The sequence below is a fragment of the Protomyctophum bolini genome (assembly GCF_963924005.1).
Source record: "Protomyctophum bolini genome assembly, chromosome: 23".
NCBI classification, from domain to species: domain Eukaryota; kingdom Metazoa; phylum Chordata; class Actinopteri; order Myctophiformes; family Myctophidae; genus Protomyctophum; species Protomyctophum bolini.
The window spans coordinates 5,911,091-5,925,893 of record NC_137884.1 but is presented as its reverse complement, the minus strand read 5'-3'; the positions used below and the strand labels follow the sequence as shown (position 1 = coordinate 5,925,893).

Genomic DNA, 14,803 nt, shown 5'->3' with positions numbered 1-14,803 from the left:
CCTCATTGGCTCCGTTGCCTGTCGCTCGGCGGATCTTTACTCTAAGGGCGGATTCCGTCACGATTTTATTTTTTATTTTTTTAGAAGGAATATGAATTATGATAGACAATTCACAAGACATTGAGCACTAACAAAAACAGAAAACAAAAACAAGACAAACGTACAAATAAACAGATACAGATAATACAACATTAATTTAACAATACAACAATGTGGTTCGGGGAAGAGCTGCTACTTATTTTTTTTACTAAATTCCAAAATGAAGTGGGTAAAGTTTGGTAAAGTTTAAGCGATTTTTTGTTTGTGTATAAATAAGTTATACAATAATACAATTTAAAACAAATTCAAGTGCACGGTGCACCATCTTCTGGATTAGGCCTACTGTAATAGCATATAGGCATAGCCATAGCACATTGTCTTTTAGAATAAAGGGATAGATCAAATTCACTTCACAGGAATAAAAAGGTGGGATTCTATTCTAACTAAAGTCAGTCCACATTTTACGGGAGATGGGCCCGTTTTTACTTATTGAGTTATTAGGCCTACACTCTTGCTTTTAATTGATCTTTTAAATTCCTTGTTATTCATGTCCTCGCTGTATTGTTTTTTTTCCCCCACTTTATGTCCATAATAATTAAGTGACCTTCAATAAAACTTTCCTAGTCTTTCCTTTATGAATGAGCATCACTTGACGGATATGTTTGTTGTTACATCAGGACCAGGAGAAGACCAGCAGGAAGGTCCACGCAGGTGCACCCTGTGATTGATTGATTGAAGTATTTAACAGTCTGCAGAGTAGGGTACATTTCACATGAAAGCACAACTCAATACAAAGACTGTGGACGACACACTGATAAAGCATTACATTTGACAACAGGGACGGGTCCACCATTTTCAATTCATCTGTCTGGATACACATGACGATTAGGTCTAGCTGGAACTGTCCTATCATGGTGTTTTGTTTGGTCTGCGACCCAGACCAGATCTCTAACCTTGACAACCTCTGCTCGGTGCCACTTGTACCTTGGCGTCGATGGGTCGCTCGTTGGTCAAGTCGGCTGCCGTCGTTCCGCAGAGGTAGCTCTTTTGATGAGTGTGACAGGAGGATGGAGGTCCCACTGCCACTCAAGGTATTGGACAGCCCCATGCCTCCCACTTTGCTGAATCTGAGGCTTGGTATTTTGCATTCAGCCAGGATTTTAACAGTTGTTGAACCCAGGCGATAGTTCCATAGTTTTGAGAAGCTACCGTCTGGGCTCGACTAGGTGCACTAAATCCACGCTCTTCAGTCTTTCTGCCGCTTGAGTTGGCCCTTGGTCTTTTGGCGGTGGCTGCAGCGCAGAGTTTACAAAGTCCGCACTGATGTCAGTATTGCTGGGTCCCGACAGCTGGGAGTGCCTTACTCTGCAGCCTTTTCACGCCATCAGCGATTTGATCTAATCTGACTCCGCCAGATGGTGACAGTAGAGTACACAGGTTCCCTGTTCCCTCCGTTGAGGAACCCGTGAAGGGTGAACTCAATGCTGCACCAGCTGGCGGAGTCAGGTTAACTTTGATCACCATTTCACTCAATTAGCTGGCCATCTTCACAGGCCACGAGTCGGCTTCAGCCAGGCCATGTCAGGAACTCAGTCTCAGGTTTATAGCAGACTTTGCTTTCTTCGTCTAGCATCTGGTCAACCGGGTAATACCAGAGTCTTGGGCCCATGTTACTGGAGTCGTCTGCAGTTTCTGACCTGCCACTTTGGTCTGTCAAGACCATCGGTTTAAGGGAGAGCCTCCAGCCTTCAAGCTCTTTTTGGCTCCTTTGGTGCTCTTCTCCAGTGTTTTGAGGTCGTCCTGGTGCTCTTTTGACCATGGCTTTGCAAGGTCCTGTCGGACGCACGAGGATTTCTCTGTACATCCTTGAACTTGTTCTCAGTGACCTTGCAAAGTGAGTTTCAGACCTGTGCACAGTGTGCACTGCTAGGTCTATTTCCTCGAAGGTCAAGGTCAGGATGAGTCCCACCCACCGCCTAGCCCAGGGGACCGTCCGCCACATATCGTCCCGGACCTCTATTACAAATAAATGATCATTGAAATTCTTCACTTTGTATTGACTAATTCATATATTTGTCACACTCAGTGATACAAAGGGAAGATACGGACGATGGCAGCGGTTCTATTCCATCTATTGTATTGTTATATATATATCAATAGATAACAATCTAACAGTAACACACTACAATACATACCGGTAGTACATAACCTCTTATATGGGGCTTGCCTCCTGTCATGAACCAATCATATGGAAAATGGATGATGTCATTCTGCTTGGAATAAAAACATGGCATGGAGTAGATCATCTTTAAGGCATCAAATAAATGTATCATTTCACACATAACTTCTGGAGGCTGGGTACAGTGGGTAGAGAAGTTTTTCATTTATTTTTGTATTAAACAATACGTTAACAAAAATATACTCTAGACAGAGAGCGAACATTCTGGATATGTTGTGAGCTGTAAGAATTTATTTATTGGCCATTTTAAATGGCTGTTGGTCAATTTGGGCCAACTTAGTATATCTGCCAAGCAAGTTCAATAAAGCACACTTGAGTTAGTATTGTTTGCACACTTATAGCAAATCAAATGAGGAGCTAAACAGACAATGTATCAAACACTGATATCAAAGAAATGGTAGTGGCTGGATAGCCGAAACGTTTGTCTCCTGTTCAAAAGATGCAAGAATAAAAACTTTGAACTGCAGACAGTCTTGGTGTGTGCGACCCACTACCGTTATTTCTTTGATATGTTTTGAACGGGTAACGCACCTAAAGTCAGAGCGCGGTGGTCACATGAAGAGCAAACACTGATATGAAACGTAATGCATTTACTGCATTTGCATAATTAATAATCTGCCAGATCAGTGTTGAAAACGACCAGCGCAGTGAGTCCACCAACATCAGATGAAACCCCTGCGGATGTCTGCAGGTCGGTAGGGGGGTCTTTGTCCTCCTCGCCGTCCAGGAAGAACTACTCTGCTAGGGTCGTGCCCTGGGAGTGGCCCGATGGGATCGTAGCGTGGCCGTGGGAGGACGGGTCTCACGTCGTAGTCCCCACCGATGATACCCGGCGGGTAGAAGGGCATAGGGCTAAAGGGGTTTGGGTTGCCAGGGGTTATTAGGGGGAAAGGGTTAACGGGAGGACTTAAGAAGGGACGAGGGACTCGTCGACGATCCTGGAGTAACTTGTACTTCCTCTTGTATAGCTAAAAAAAAAAACACAAACGCATTACAACGCCATTAAGAAATCCACTGAGAACGCTGACAGATATTCAATGATATGACATGTTGCTTACATTTCTCCAGTCTGTGTCTCTGGATCTGTTGGGATCTTGATCTAGAGAATGAGGGAAAAAAAAACTGACTTTAGTGTTTCTGGCTAAACCTCAACTCACACAGCCCTCTTTTAAATCATACTTAAAGAGAGAGTGGACATGAGTGCCTTGCGATGTCATCATAACATTTATTTATTTTTAATCAGATAGCCGGATTACCCCCTTTTTGCATGTCATATTTCTTTGATTGTGCTCAGCACGATCATCAAGTTTTGGCATTCTTTCTGGCAGCGAGAATTCTGAGAAATAAGGTTTCCTGGTGTGACTCATTATGTGCATTTTCTTCCATGTGTTACCCCTGAAGTCGCGGTGGTAGATGTGTCTCCACAGGGCGGGGTCTGCCGTGGTGATGTGAAAGTGTCTGCTGACAGACGACAGCACCGCCAGGGACTGCAAATCCAGCAACCTCAGGACCCTGAAGAGGATCTCTGGTGGCAGAGTGCACAGCCCAAACACAGCAGGCAGAGCCATGGCTGCACACACACCAGCAGAGAGAGACAGAGAGAGGCAGCTGTGTTATACAGCAAAGGACAAGCTAAAACAGAGATTCATAATAGTGATAGTAATAGTTGGTAACCAAATGGACCGTTATAGATCATTTTACCTACAGGCCTACAGCGTGTATGGAATTGGGGGCAAATTCTTATCGAACGACAACAAAATGTTCTAAGTTTTGGATCTGAGAGGCTAAATCTCATCAAATGGTGGTCCGTGGCTCAAATGCAGAATAAATAAAGGGCCTCGATATGAAAATGTTTGAAAACCACTGATACAATATAATAAAATGGGACGTTCTATAGTTAGCAACCATTTGTCATTCGCTAACGTTTACATAGGTTCTTTTGTATTAGGACATTCATATATAATTCTTATTAACCGCTTTGTTAATGTAAAAGGCCGATAACCTATTTGATAATAATGAAAATATTTATAGCCGCACACTGCCAATGCCAAAAGCAACGTTTCGGACAGACAAGCTGCCTTCTTCCATGTCACTTTCTCTGTACCTTCTCTGGCTGCTGCTATTAGTGGGAACACCAGCTGGTCTTTGAAAGATCGTGACAGCTTCCCCAGGTCTTTGAAAACTGCTGCTGCACTTGGGCCTAGGAACATGATGTGACAAGATGTAAGCTTTTTAGATAATGGCAGTAAGGTGCTGCATTGACCGTGACCTGTGACCTTGTGTTGCTGGAACATTCATTACTTACCTGCCCAGTCTGTGGTCACAAAGCTGGAGGGACTCAGAGACAGTTTGCACACCGAGTTCACCTTCTCATTCATTTTCAAAGTAGCTAGAAGGACAATTTAACAGGAAGAAAAATATTTACTACAGCAAATTAGGTATAATGCTGCATTTTAGTTTATTTGTGAATGCCAGTGCATCCGGTATATTTTGACGTAGCTTTGCTTTGAAAGTGCAAAGGTTACATGATGATGATGACATAAGCTACATGACTACATGACCTTTAGTTTAAATGATAATTCAATATATATGTATGTATGTATATATGATAATATATGATGCAAACTGTTATACACAGCATTTTGTAACTACACCTGTAAAATGTAGACACACATGCACTTCAAGCTGTAAGTACACTTACAGCTATGCCATACATACACACAAACATTAATTTGTTAACTTGGATAATAATATAATGTATTTTTTTTATATCAATATACTGTTAATAGAAACATCATTCTTCCACACCAGGGCTGGACAATAAACCAAATGTATACTTCATTGTATGACGTTGTGTTGAGGAAGACAGAGAAGAACCTCTTATTGATGTATTGCACCTCACCATTGATAACTAGCAGGGGTCCCATGCAGACAGCAATGACCATGGCCAGGCTCTTCTCACATAGAGGATGACCATAATTCAGTCTGTATAAACCATCCTGTGCCCTCCATCCAGTGGGCATCTCACCAGGCTTGTATTCACCCTAAATAAAAAATAAATAGCGTGGAGAACCTTATCCTTTGAGACACAAATACAGATATTCAGGGTTGTAAGTGATATCATTTTTCTTAAGTTGTCATTTTTTTCCACATCGTCATCATCATTATTGAGGTTCGATTCCTAGGCACCGCTGGGTTGGACCGGATCCTCGCCATGGCTTTCTTCCACCGGGAACGGTACATGGCCATCTCAAGATTGATGCCGAATCATTAATTGTTAAGTGTGTTATTGAATGTTTATGGGATGTTTTGTATCACAAAAAAAATCACAAAAAATGGGTTCAAGATGCAAGGTGAGATACTATCAATACCCTTAACCCATTTAGACATGAGGCTGATTCTTCAAATTGTCTCTGTCGGGTGGAAACCTTATACGTCCAAAACACATGCCACACTCCGAGCTTGCAGATCTGCTGACGCTGTAGTTACTAGTATGTTCAAGTCAGGCATAAATGTACGTCAATAAAATGGAGATAAGGTTTATGCCCGACAGCAGCAAATTACACAGATTGTTTCCAGGTCTAAATGGGTTCAAAACAGCCAGTGGCCCAACAGTCCGACTCCTTACCTGAGGAACAAAGCCCGTCTCCATCATCAGGAGGTGTGCAGCCACCATGAGGGAGTCAGTGGGGCTCCTGCTTTGGGCTCTGTGGTGCAGCACCTCCAGGGAGAGCGGTACCGTCCCCTCCTCTGCCTCGCTGCACAGCATGGGCTGCCAGGTGCAGGAGACTCCTGCTGGGCTCTCCTCCTCTGCTGTGTCCCCATCCTCTCCCTGCATGAGGTCTACCTCCACTGCTGCTTGGCTGCTGCTACTACTTGACTGTTTATCACAACAAAGGCCATGTGGTTGGGAAAAGATTAAGAACATACAAATAAAGTAATTTAGTAAATTTGTCAGTGTGTTATTCAAAAACACCAGCAACCTGGACTAGTAAATAGTTGAACTGAAGCATCCTCTGGTGGCCACAATTATAAACACATGACATGCAGCACAGAGACAAAAGCACAACCCATGCACTTGCTGCTTCACAGCAGCTCAACTAATAATACCATAAATCAGTATATAAATGATCAAACCTGACTTGTAACATTTTAATGTATGGTAGAAACATTGTAAATAACTCGCAAATAACTACTAGTTTAAGCTAATGACTCAGCAATTCAGCCACGTATTGACAGCAAAAACAGCTTCAGTTAAGGTAAAATTAATTAGAGTGTAGATGAGAGAATATGACATGAGAGATGTCAAACAATTCTATTCTATTAACTATTTCTACCTCCATGTAACTTGGGGTTAGGAATAGGATTGAATTTATCTGTTTAAAAAAACGTTTTATCCCAGTGACAACAAAAGGAAGACATACACAAAGATGACAACACATGTTTTTTACTCTATTCTAAACAAACAAAGCCTTTCACTTTCACTGCAGCGAGATAAACATGTTAGCTTTAAGATTATTTCACGTTGGCAAGTGACACAAACATGCGACAGAGTATACATTAGGCAATAGAAAGCTAGTATTATTTGGTTAAATTAATTTCTATTCCAGTCTTAACAACATAAAAAGCCTTTCATGTTCACTGCAGCACAGGAAACAGAGTGCTGCAGGTGTGCAAAGTCTTATGCACACCTGATCGTCGCGTAGGGATCAGGCAAGCAAATATTTAAAATGACTAGCCCAGCATATTTACTTGCTGGGGAACAACTACCAAACACTACATCAGCACTCAAAGGCCTTTCACTAACACTAATGGGATGACGATCTAGTAGTACCTACACTGACTAACATGAGTTATTATTAGCAGTAGTGTTGAATTTTTTGTCAGAGATTCTGAAAACATTTGCTGACCTCTCTGGAACTGGAAGGTGTAGCAGCCATCTGGTTAGAGTGGCTGTGTTGGGACGTTACACTGCTGACAGACTGGACTGAAGGAGACGGGGAGGCAGTGGACACAGCCATAGCCAAAGCCATAGCCATAGGCATTATCACACAGATCAAATCCCCAGAAACAATCCCACAGGAGGACAGAGTCTGCCCAGTGTCTTCCAGAGTCTCTTTGCCGTTCAGAGATAGAGTGATCTCTGTGTCTGGGCTGAAAACACAAAACAGAACCAAAGCAGTTTACAAGAGGTTATCAAATGACAAATTAATTAATACCCCCCCCCCGCCTTCCTGAGTCCCACCTGTGTCCAAGGGAAGGAAGAAGTATCTCCTGGACCTGAAGTCGAAGCTCTGCTAGAGTGGGTTCCTCTCCCTGCAGCTCCACTCTAATGGTCTGCTTGTTGATACGAACCCGCAACTTCATGCTATGAAAGATGAATAAATGATCAGACATGTTGAGGTCAGCGCATACATCCAAATATGTTACATAATATAATTATTATCAACATAACACATACATGCTGTGATCTATTTTGACTTTGCTTGGTTGTTTTCATCAATCACATCTTTTGTCATTTTGGACAAAATAGCCAATTTTATATTGAGGTGCTGATGCTAGCTTAGACCTATAATGCCTGTGATCATTTAATTATACTTCGTAATGTACACTCATTCATAGATAGATAGTGTTCAATGAAAATAAGTTTCGTTTTCCAGACTTTCCGCCAATGATGCTGCGTACGTACGTACGTACGTACGATCACATTAAATGTCACATTTTGACAATTTAATGTCAAAAATAGCAGATCTACACACGATCGACTCAGAGGGCGTCGCATGTACATGAGCTTGTACATCTGCTATTTTCAGTCACAAGTTCACAACAGTTATAGCTTACATTACATAGCAAGTAGCTATTGTGTCAACATAACAATGCCTTATGCCACAATTGTCTTAAACCCTCCAACAGCCAAGTTTACAGTTAACTCATTTGTTCCTTGTCTCTCCCCCCCAGGTCATTTCACACCACGTCTGTCTAACGTTTAAATACAAAGAAATAAATAAAAACACAGCTTGCATCAATGACAACAAACCTTGCATGCAGAGCGTTCCACTTTCTGACGCTGTCACACCGCTGACTGTTTGACTACAACTACGGCCGCTGAAGGGGACCAAAAGTGTTACTCCACGTTTGATAATTTTTATTTTACTTTTGCTACCCAAATCAACGCGGCTTGCACAGAGATAATGATCAATGAGCAATAGCTACTAGACATAATACCGTTTATATTGACATGCGTCACATATCACGTTACATAAACCGTTTTCGTTGGTTTGACGTGTTCCTCCGGTGTTTCCGTAGCTATCGCGCTGCTGGCAAGTGGCAACCAATTGGCACTGAAGCAGGGTATACACATTTCAACGCTTTGCTCTGGTTTTGCATCATACGTGTTGTATTGCCTTACTGTACAATGGCCAGGACCTACAACGATGAGCTGCAGTACTTGGACAAGATTGACAAGAACTGCTGGCGCATCAAAAAGGGCTTTGTTCCCAACATGCAGGTCAGTCAGCTCCAAACAGAATGAATGTGCTTTGCTAGCTGTAGCTTTATTAGCTATAGTTGACTCACTGGTTGTGATCCAGTGAGACAGCCGTTAGCTAGCACACATGTTGAGTCTATTGGAGGTGCTGCTGTACACACACACACACACACACACACACAGTCTCAGAGTTGGACCTCTGCACTGGAAAATGGGAATCTGTCTGAATTCAGTGTATCCATCATCACAGCAGGCATAAAGTCAGACCAAAATGAACAGTGTGGACACTAAAGGGTCAGTCCTTGGATTGTATGCATCTCTCAGACACCACGTAATACACACAAGTCATTTGACAGGTTCCCTTTAATTGCAGGTTGAAGGGATCTTCTACGTCAACGATCCACTTGAGAAGTTGATGTTTGACGAGCTACGCAATGCCTGCCGAGGAGGAGGTGGGTGGCAACTATAAACCCAACATCATGACACATCATCATCAGCATCGTCTCACTGAATGACTTACCGTGATTGTACACCTTCACATGACTTATGTGGACAAATGTGTAGTAGTGTGTAGACCCCTCGCCCCTGGGGGATTCCAGTCAACTTCCCACACTCTGATATGAACAATAAGGGCATCACACACTTAGCACTTTCAATAACAATTCACACTGATCATTTCAACCTCATACTATCTGGACAAAGATACAGAAACTAGAGTTCTCAACAGGCCCTAAAATTGACCTTAACTTCTGACATTCCATTATGTTGATCTGACCTCATCAAACCCTGTACACTCAAGACATGCTCCTTATATGGCCAGTACAGAATTCATTCCATGTTGATCTGACCCCCCATGCCAAAGCTCCAGTGCTCGCCTAGCAGTCTGCTGTCAACGAGGCGGATGCGTGCACGCCCTAAAGGGCGAGGTCGCTTCTCGCCCTCAGGCGTCTTACTGGTTATTATTAAGTATATATGAATATGCGTACAGGTATTAAAGAAGAAATGTAAAATCCGCACACCAATTAAGGCTCCCAAAATATCTTTACTTTAATGGTAACGTTACGTTTCGGGCTGCAGCCTGCCTCAGACCTTCCAGAAGGGCTGCGGCCCGAAACGATTTCATTTCTTCTTTATGACTTTATTGTGATCCAGCACCCAGCCTATAGGTATAGACGTGCGTGTCCTTTTTGACTGTTTGTTCAGCCTCCTCTACTACTTAAGTACAGGTATTTCCGTGCTTTTTCCATTCAGGTTTTGGTGGATTCCTTCCAGCCATGAAACAAATCGGCAATGTTGCAGCGCTGCCTGGAATAGTGCATGTAAGTACTGCCATTTGATGCCATTCACAGCATTTCAGAGGGACCGTAAAGTCTGACGATGACTGTTCATCCACAGAAATCCATCGGCCTCCCTGACTGCCACTCTGGGTATGGATTTGCCATCGGAAACATGGCAGCCTTTGACATGACTGACCCCAATGCTGTGGTGTCTCCAGGTATGTGAGACTGAAACATGGCAGCCGATGTCATTCAGTTGGTATGGGCTCTAGTCTACATTGGAGAGGATTTACAGTAGCATGCAATAGCGATGCGCCATCTGAGATATACTGTATATATATATAAGACATGAGCACAACAATAAAGACATGTAATATGTCTTTATTGTTGTGCTTGTGTCTTATTTCAAGTTAAATTTGGCCTGTGTGTGTGTGCGTGCGCAGGGGGTGTGGGCTTTGACATCAACTGTGGTGTGCGTCTGCTGAGGACCAACCTGGACGAGGGAGACGTTCAGCCTGTGAAAGAGCAACTGGCCCAGGCCCTGTTCGACCACATCCCCGTGGGAGTGGGCTCCAAGGGAGTCATCCCCATGAACGCCAAGTAAGTGAAAATGTGTATTTTAAGATCAGTGGTTCTCAAACGTTTTTAATTACAATAACCCCCATACAGTAAGTCTGAGAGCGTACAAATGGAACCAAATGGACCGATATACGCAAGCTATGACCGGTATCAGGAAGGACAAAATGGTATCGGTACCTCTCTCTTACACCAATGTGCTAATGGGTCCTCCTAGTCGTGACTAGCGATACGTTGAACATCGTGGATGTGTCCGCTGTGCAGGGACCTGGAGGAGGCCCTGGAGATGGGCGTGGACTGGTCCCTGAGGGAGGGCTATGCCTGGGCTGAGGACAAGGAGCACTGCGAGGAGTACGGCAGGATGCTGCAGGCTGACCCCAACAAGGTCTCCAACAAGGCCAAGAAAAGAGGACTGCCTCAGGTGACTAGTACACATCCTGAACCCATTAAGACCTGGAATGTGTCTGTGTCACCTTAGCTTCATTAACTTTAACAAACCCATTATTTTAAACTTTAGCCTTGGAAAAATAGCAGATATTCAAGCTCATAGCGCGGCACAGAGTGCCGAATAGATATCATTTTGGGTGTCCTTGAAGTTTGAGCACCACAGATATAGAAACATAGGTTTTTCTGAAAACTGTCAGGATTTCAAATCTGGTTTCAGGTCTTATTAACTATAAAATATTACCATATGTAATAATAACCGTATTACTGATAATCTCTAGGCGTACAATAGTTAGAGTAAATGGGTTAATGTCGTTTAACATTGTTTAATGCAATCAGATAGGACTTTTCTTTTTGGATGTATGGGCTGTCAAGGCCAGAAATAATTGTTTCGCCACTCAGTAGGCGTTCCCACATAGCTTTGGGGTATGATAATGATGTCACACACATACCCTCTATTGAAGCAATCGATTTAAACTATCATTGTTGATCAAATGCACAAGGCAGCGTGTGGTGATAATCCCATGTCGGTGTGTCTCCTGAAGCTGGGTACATTAGGAGCAGGGAACCACTATTGCGAGATCCAGGTGGTGGACGAGATCTATGACGACTACGCTGCCAAGAAGATGGGCATCGATCACAAGGGCCAGGTGTGTGTCATGATCCACAGTGGCAGCAGAGGACTTGGGCACCAGGTGGCCACAGGTAGGCGCTGTTTCTTCTTGGTTGCACAGTACAGTAGGAACAATGGAGTTGCTGTTTTTTTCCAATGACATGCCAAGAATAGGGTTGCTAGGGTTAATGTGTTTACATAACCATTGTGTAAGTCCAATATTACAAAACATGCATTTAGTAAAAAAAGTGCACGTCTCTTCTATTTAGACGCCCTTGTTGCCATGGAGAAGGCCATGAAAAGGGACAAGATCATTGTGAACGACCGGCAGCTGGCCTGTGCTCGTATCTTCTCTGACGAAGGCCAGGACTACTTGAAAGGCATGGCCGCCGCTGGAAATTACGCCTGGGTCAACCGTTCATCCATGACCTTCCTCACCAGACAGGTATGGTACCTCCACACTTTCACTGCTTCAACATTGTAAGCATTTACACCTAATTCTCACGACAATGTATACAATGATTTGAAGTCTGTGGAGCTAGTTCAGGCAGAATATACAGACATATTTTTGCTTATGGGGAATGAATGAATTGAGACAGAACCTTGACGCCACATATTAAATGAATGCTCAAATATTTATTTCAATCCAAGACTGTCTGGTTCCTCGTCCTATTGGTAACATCACCGGGAAGGGATTGTAAAGTGATATAGAGATAATAATCTGATGATGTCTCCCAGGCGTTCGCCAAAGTGTTCACCACCACGCCCGATGACCTGGACATGCACGTCATCTACGACGTGTCTCACAACATCGCCAAGGTGGAGGAGCACATGGTGGACGGCAAGCAGAAGCAGCTGCTGGTGCACCGCAAGGGCTCCACCCGAGCCTTCCCCCCGCACCACCCCCTTATCGCTGTGGACTACCAGGTAGGGAGTAGGGACCCGCCACTCATCCAGGAATAGGCAGGTTAGTATTCATTCATAGCTGACGAAGACACGTAAGGGTCAAAACGTTGTCGCTTCAGTCTTCAATAAAGTTTCCTGGGAGCTGAGAAACAGTGTGCGGACTGGACTGCCTTCCTTTTTCATAGGTTATTAAAATGACCTGGCATCAATGTAAGGTGTATTTTGTAGGGTATAATTTGTAGAGTGTGACCGCGTTGCCAGATGTTTGGGTCCAATGCTGGACAGTCGGGTGGTCAAAAAGTGCAACATGTTTCTAATACAATTGAAAAACTTTCATTAGTTCGTATTTGAATTAAAAAAACTAAACGGATAAATTGTATTTAAACAGGCATACCTGAAGAATAGCTGACACTATCGCATCGCGTTGAGTAGCAGTTGTCAAGTTGTGTTCTTCTACAGCTTACAGGCCAACCGGTGTTGATTGGAGGGACCATGGGCACCTGCAGCTACGTGTTGACTGGAACGGAGAAAGGCATGACGGAGACCTTTGGCACCACCTGCCACGGCGCGGTAGGACCTCGTTTTCATTTTACTTGTATTATCGATGAGCCCAAAGCAAATGTTAAACTGCTGTCTTAATACTCTCCCATATGGCACACTTTTACTTTGTCATGCAGCCTTTCATGTGTTGTCTGATTATACTGTGCCAAATATCCTGTTAGTGTACAGTAGTAATGTACATTAGAGTCCTAGACCACTGCTTAGTTACTGATGTTTTGACCAATTCACAGTACAAAATTCACACAAACATGTACATTTTATATATTTAAATAACCGTTAAAAAAATCTACAAAATGATCCCTGCGTGATGTGACATGTGAGGTTATATCTGCTATTTTATTTTTAAATCATTTTTGAAAACCTTTTTAAAATAGGGATGCCAGGTTGATGTCGGTTAGAAATCAGGACACAGTCTGTATAGTTGCTGTTACCAAAAAAGTGAAATACCGTAATGGTGTGGTGTTTCGGCCAGGCTGATATCGGTTTGCTCTGGCAATCGAACTTCCCTCTCCATTTGCTCAGCCAAGATGCTATATGCACTGTATCTTGTGGAGTAGAAATACAATCTAGCTTTACGTATGGTGCAAGACATAATCATGACAAGTAATCTGTTAATTTGAACAAGTGCACCAACTCACATTGACGGCCATCTTCCACAGGGTCGTGCTTTGTCTCGAGCTAAATCTCGCCGCAACTTGGACTTCCAAGACGTCTTGGACAGCTTGGCAGACAAGGGCATCGCCATCAGAGTAGCTTCACCCAAACTGGTCATGGAAGAGGTAACCATGAGAAAAACCAAAATACTTAATTTGCAGTCATCATGTCTTTGTTTTCATTTAGTTTTATGCAGTGAAAAAAGGATAGAACATTTTTGTCGTGTTAGTTGACGAAATCAACAATGTTCATTTGAAATTATAATTTTGCTCTTCAAATACATATTTGATGACATTTTGTGCTTTGATATGGTCAGTGTAGGTCTAATACTTTTCGGTCGTTTTCTGTTTCCAGGCTCCAGAATCATACAAAAATGTGTGCGATGTGGTCGACACTTGCCATAATGCCGGAATTAGCAAGAAAGCCATCAAACTTCGACCCATTGCGGTCATTAAGGGCTAAGGACGCATGGCTCTACCAGTGACTGTGGCACTGGCCACCTGAATCAGGACGATCACAGGCCCTGTCGGAGGAAGTCAACTCATTCTGGGACGGGACATGAGATTTGTACATACAAACACAGATGACCATCTTGACAGCAGGCGCTTTGACTACAAAGAAGGATTTTTGTTGGGAGTTTTAACAAATGGGACGGGGGTTAAAGAAAAATGATAATCTAATTTCTTGGTTGAAAATGTCCAAAATAAGTTTATTTTTATGTTAAATGCTGCTGTGAAATCATGCGATGTGTGCTGTAGCGGTTGCTACGGTGAATAAACTGAATCTAAAGTTTAATAATTCCATATCAATTTGGCTATGAAGGATCTTTAAAAGAGAGGGAGTTCAGTTGACTGATGCCTGACGGTCAGTTGGAGCTTGGAGGCCCCCCTGAGGGTGGAGGCCAGTTTCAATTGAAACTGGTGAAACATAGCTAAGGCCTCCTATGTGCGTACATCTACCATTTCTGTGTTGGTCTTGAAACACTAATTTAGCTAGGACAATACCTA

The 14,803-nt window shown here is 43.1% G+C and overlaps 2 protein-coding genes across 3 annotated transcripts; one reads left to right on the top strand and one right to left on the bottom strand.

The window, feature by feature from the left end:
* Positions 1-2,408: 2,408 nt before the first annotated feature.
* On the bottom strand, positions 2,409-8,526 carry fbxo7 (F-box protein 7). 2 transcript variants are annotated; one of them, XM_080757185.1, is made up of 10 exons: positions 8,316-8,526; positions 7,524-7,646; positions 7,189-7,432; positions 5,907-6,158; positions 5,181-5,322; positions 4,584-4,667; positions 4,383-4,478; positions 3,672-3,848; positions 3,337-3,377; positions 2,409-3,246 (listed from the first exon to the last, which is right to left on the bottom strand). In XM_080757185.1, the coding sequence occupies exons 2-10, from the start codon at positions 7,643-7,645 to the stop codon at positions 2,941-2,943; spliced, it is 1,464 nt and encodes a 487-aa protein (XP_080613311.1). In that variant the 5' UTR covers position 7,646; positions 8,316-8,526; the 3' UTR covers positions 2,409-2,940. The 2 variants fall into 2 exon arrangements, with proteins under 2 accessions (XP_080613311.1, XP_080613312.1); XM_080757186.1 differs by lacking the exon at positions 8,316-8,526 and adding an exon at positions 7,740-7,804.
* Positions 8,527-8,618: 92 nt separating this feature from the next.
* Positions 8,619-14,789, top strand: rtcb (RNA 2',3'-cyclic phosphate and 5'-OH ligase). The gene is made up of 12 exons (XM_080757181.1): positions 8,619-8,786; positions 9,139-9,217; positions 10,017-10,084; positions 10,161-10,260; positions 10,486-10,642; positions 10,883-11,039; positions 11,608-11,767; positions 11,945-12,120; positions 12,414-12,602; positions 13,041-13,151; positions 13,802-13,921; positions 14,151-14,789. The coding sequence occupies exons 1-12, from the start codon at positions 8,694-8,696 to the stop codon at positions 14,256-14,258; spliced, it is 1,518 nt and encodes a 505-aa protein (XP_080613307.1). The 5' UTR covers positions 8,619-8,693; the 3' UTR covers positions 14,259-14,789.
* Positions 14,790-14,803: the final 14 nt, after the last annotated feature.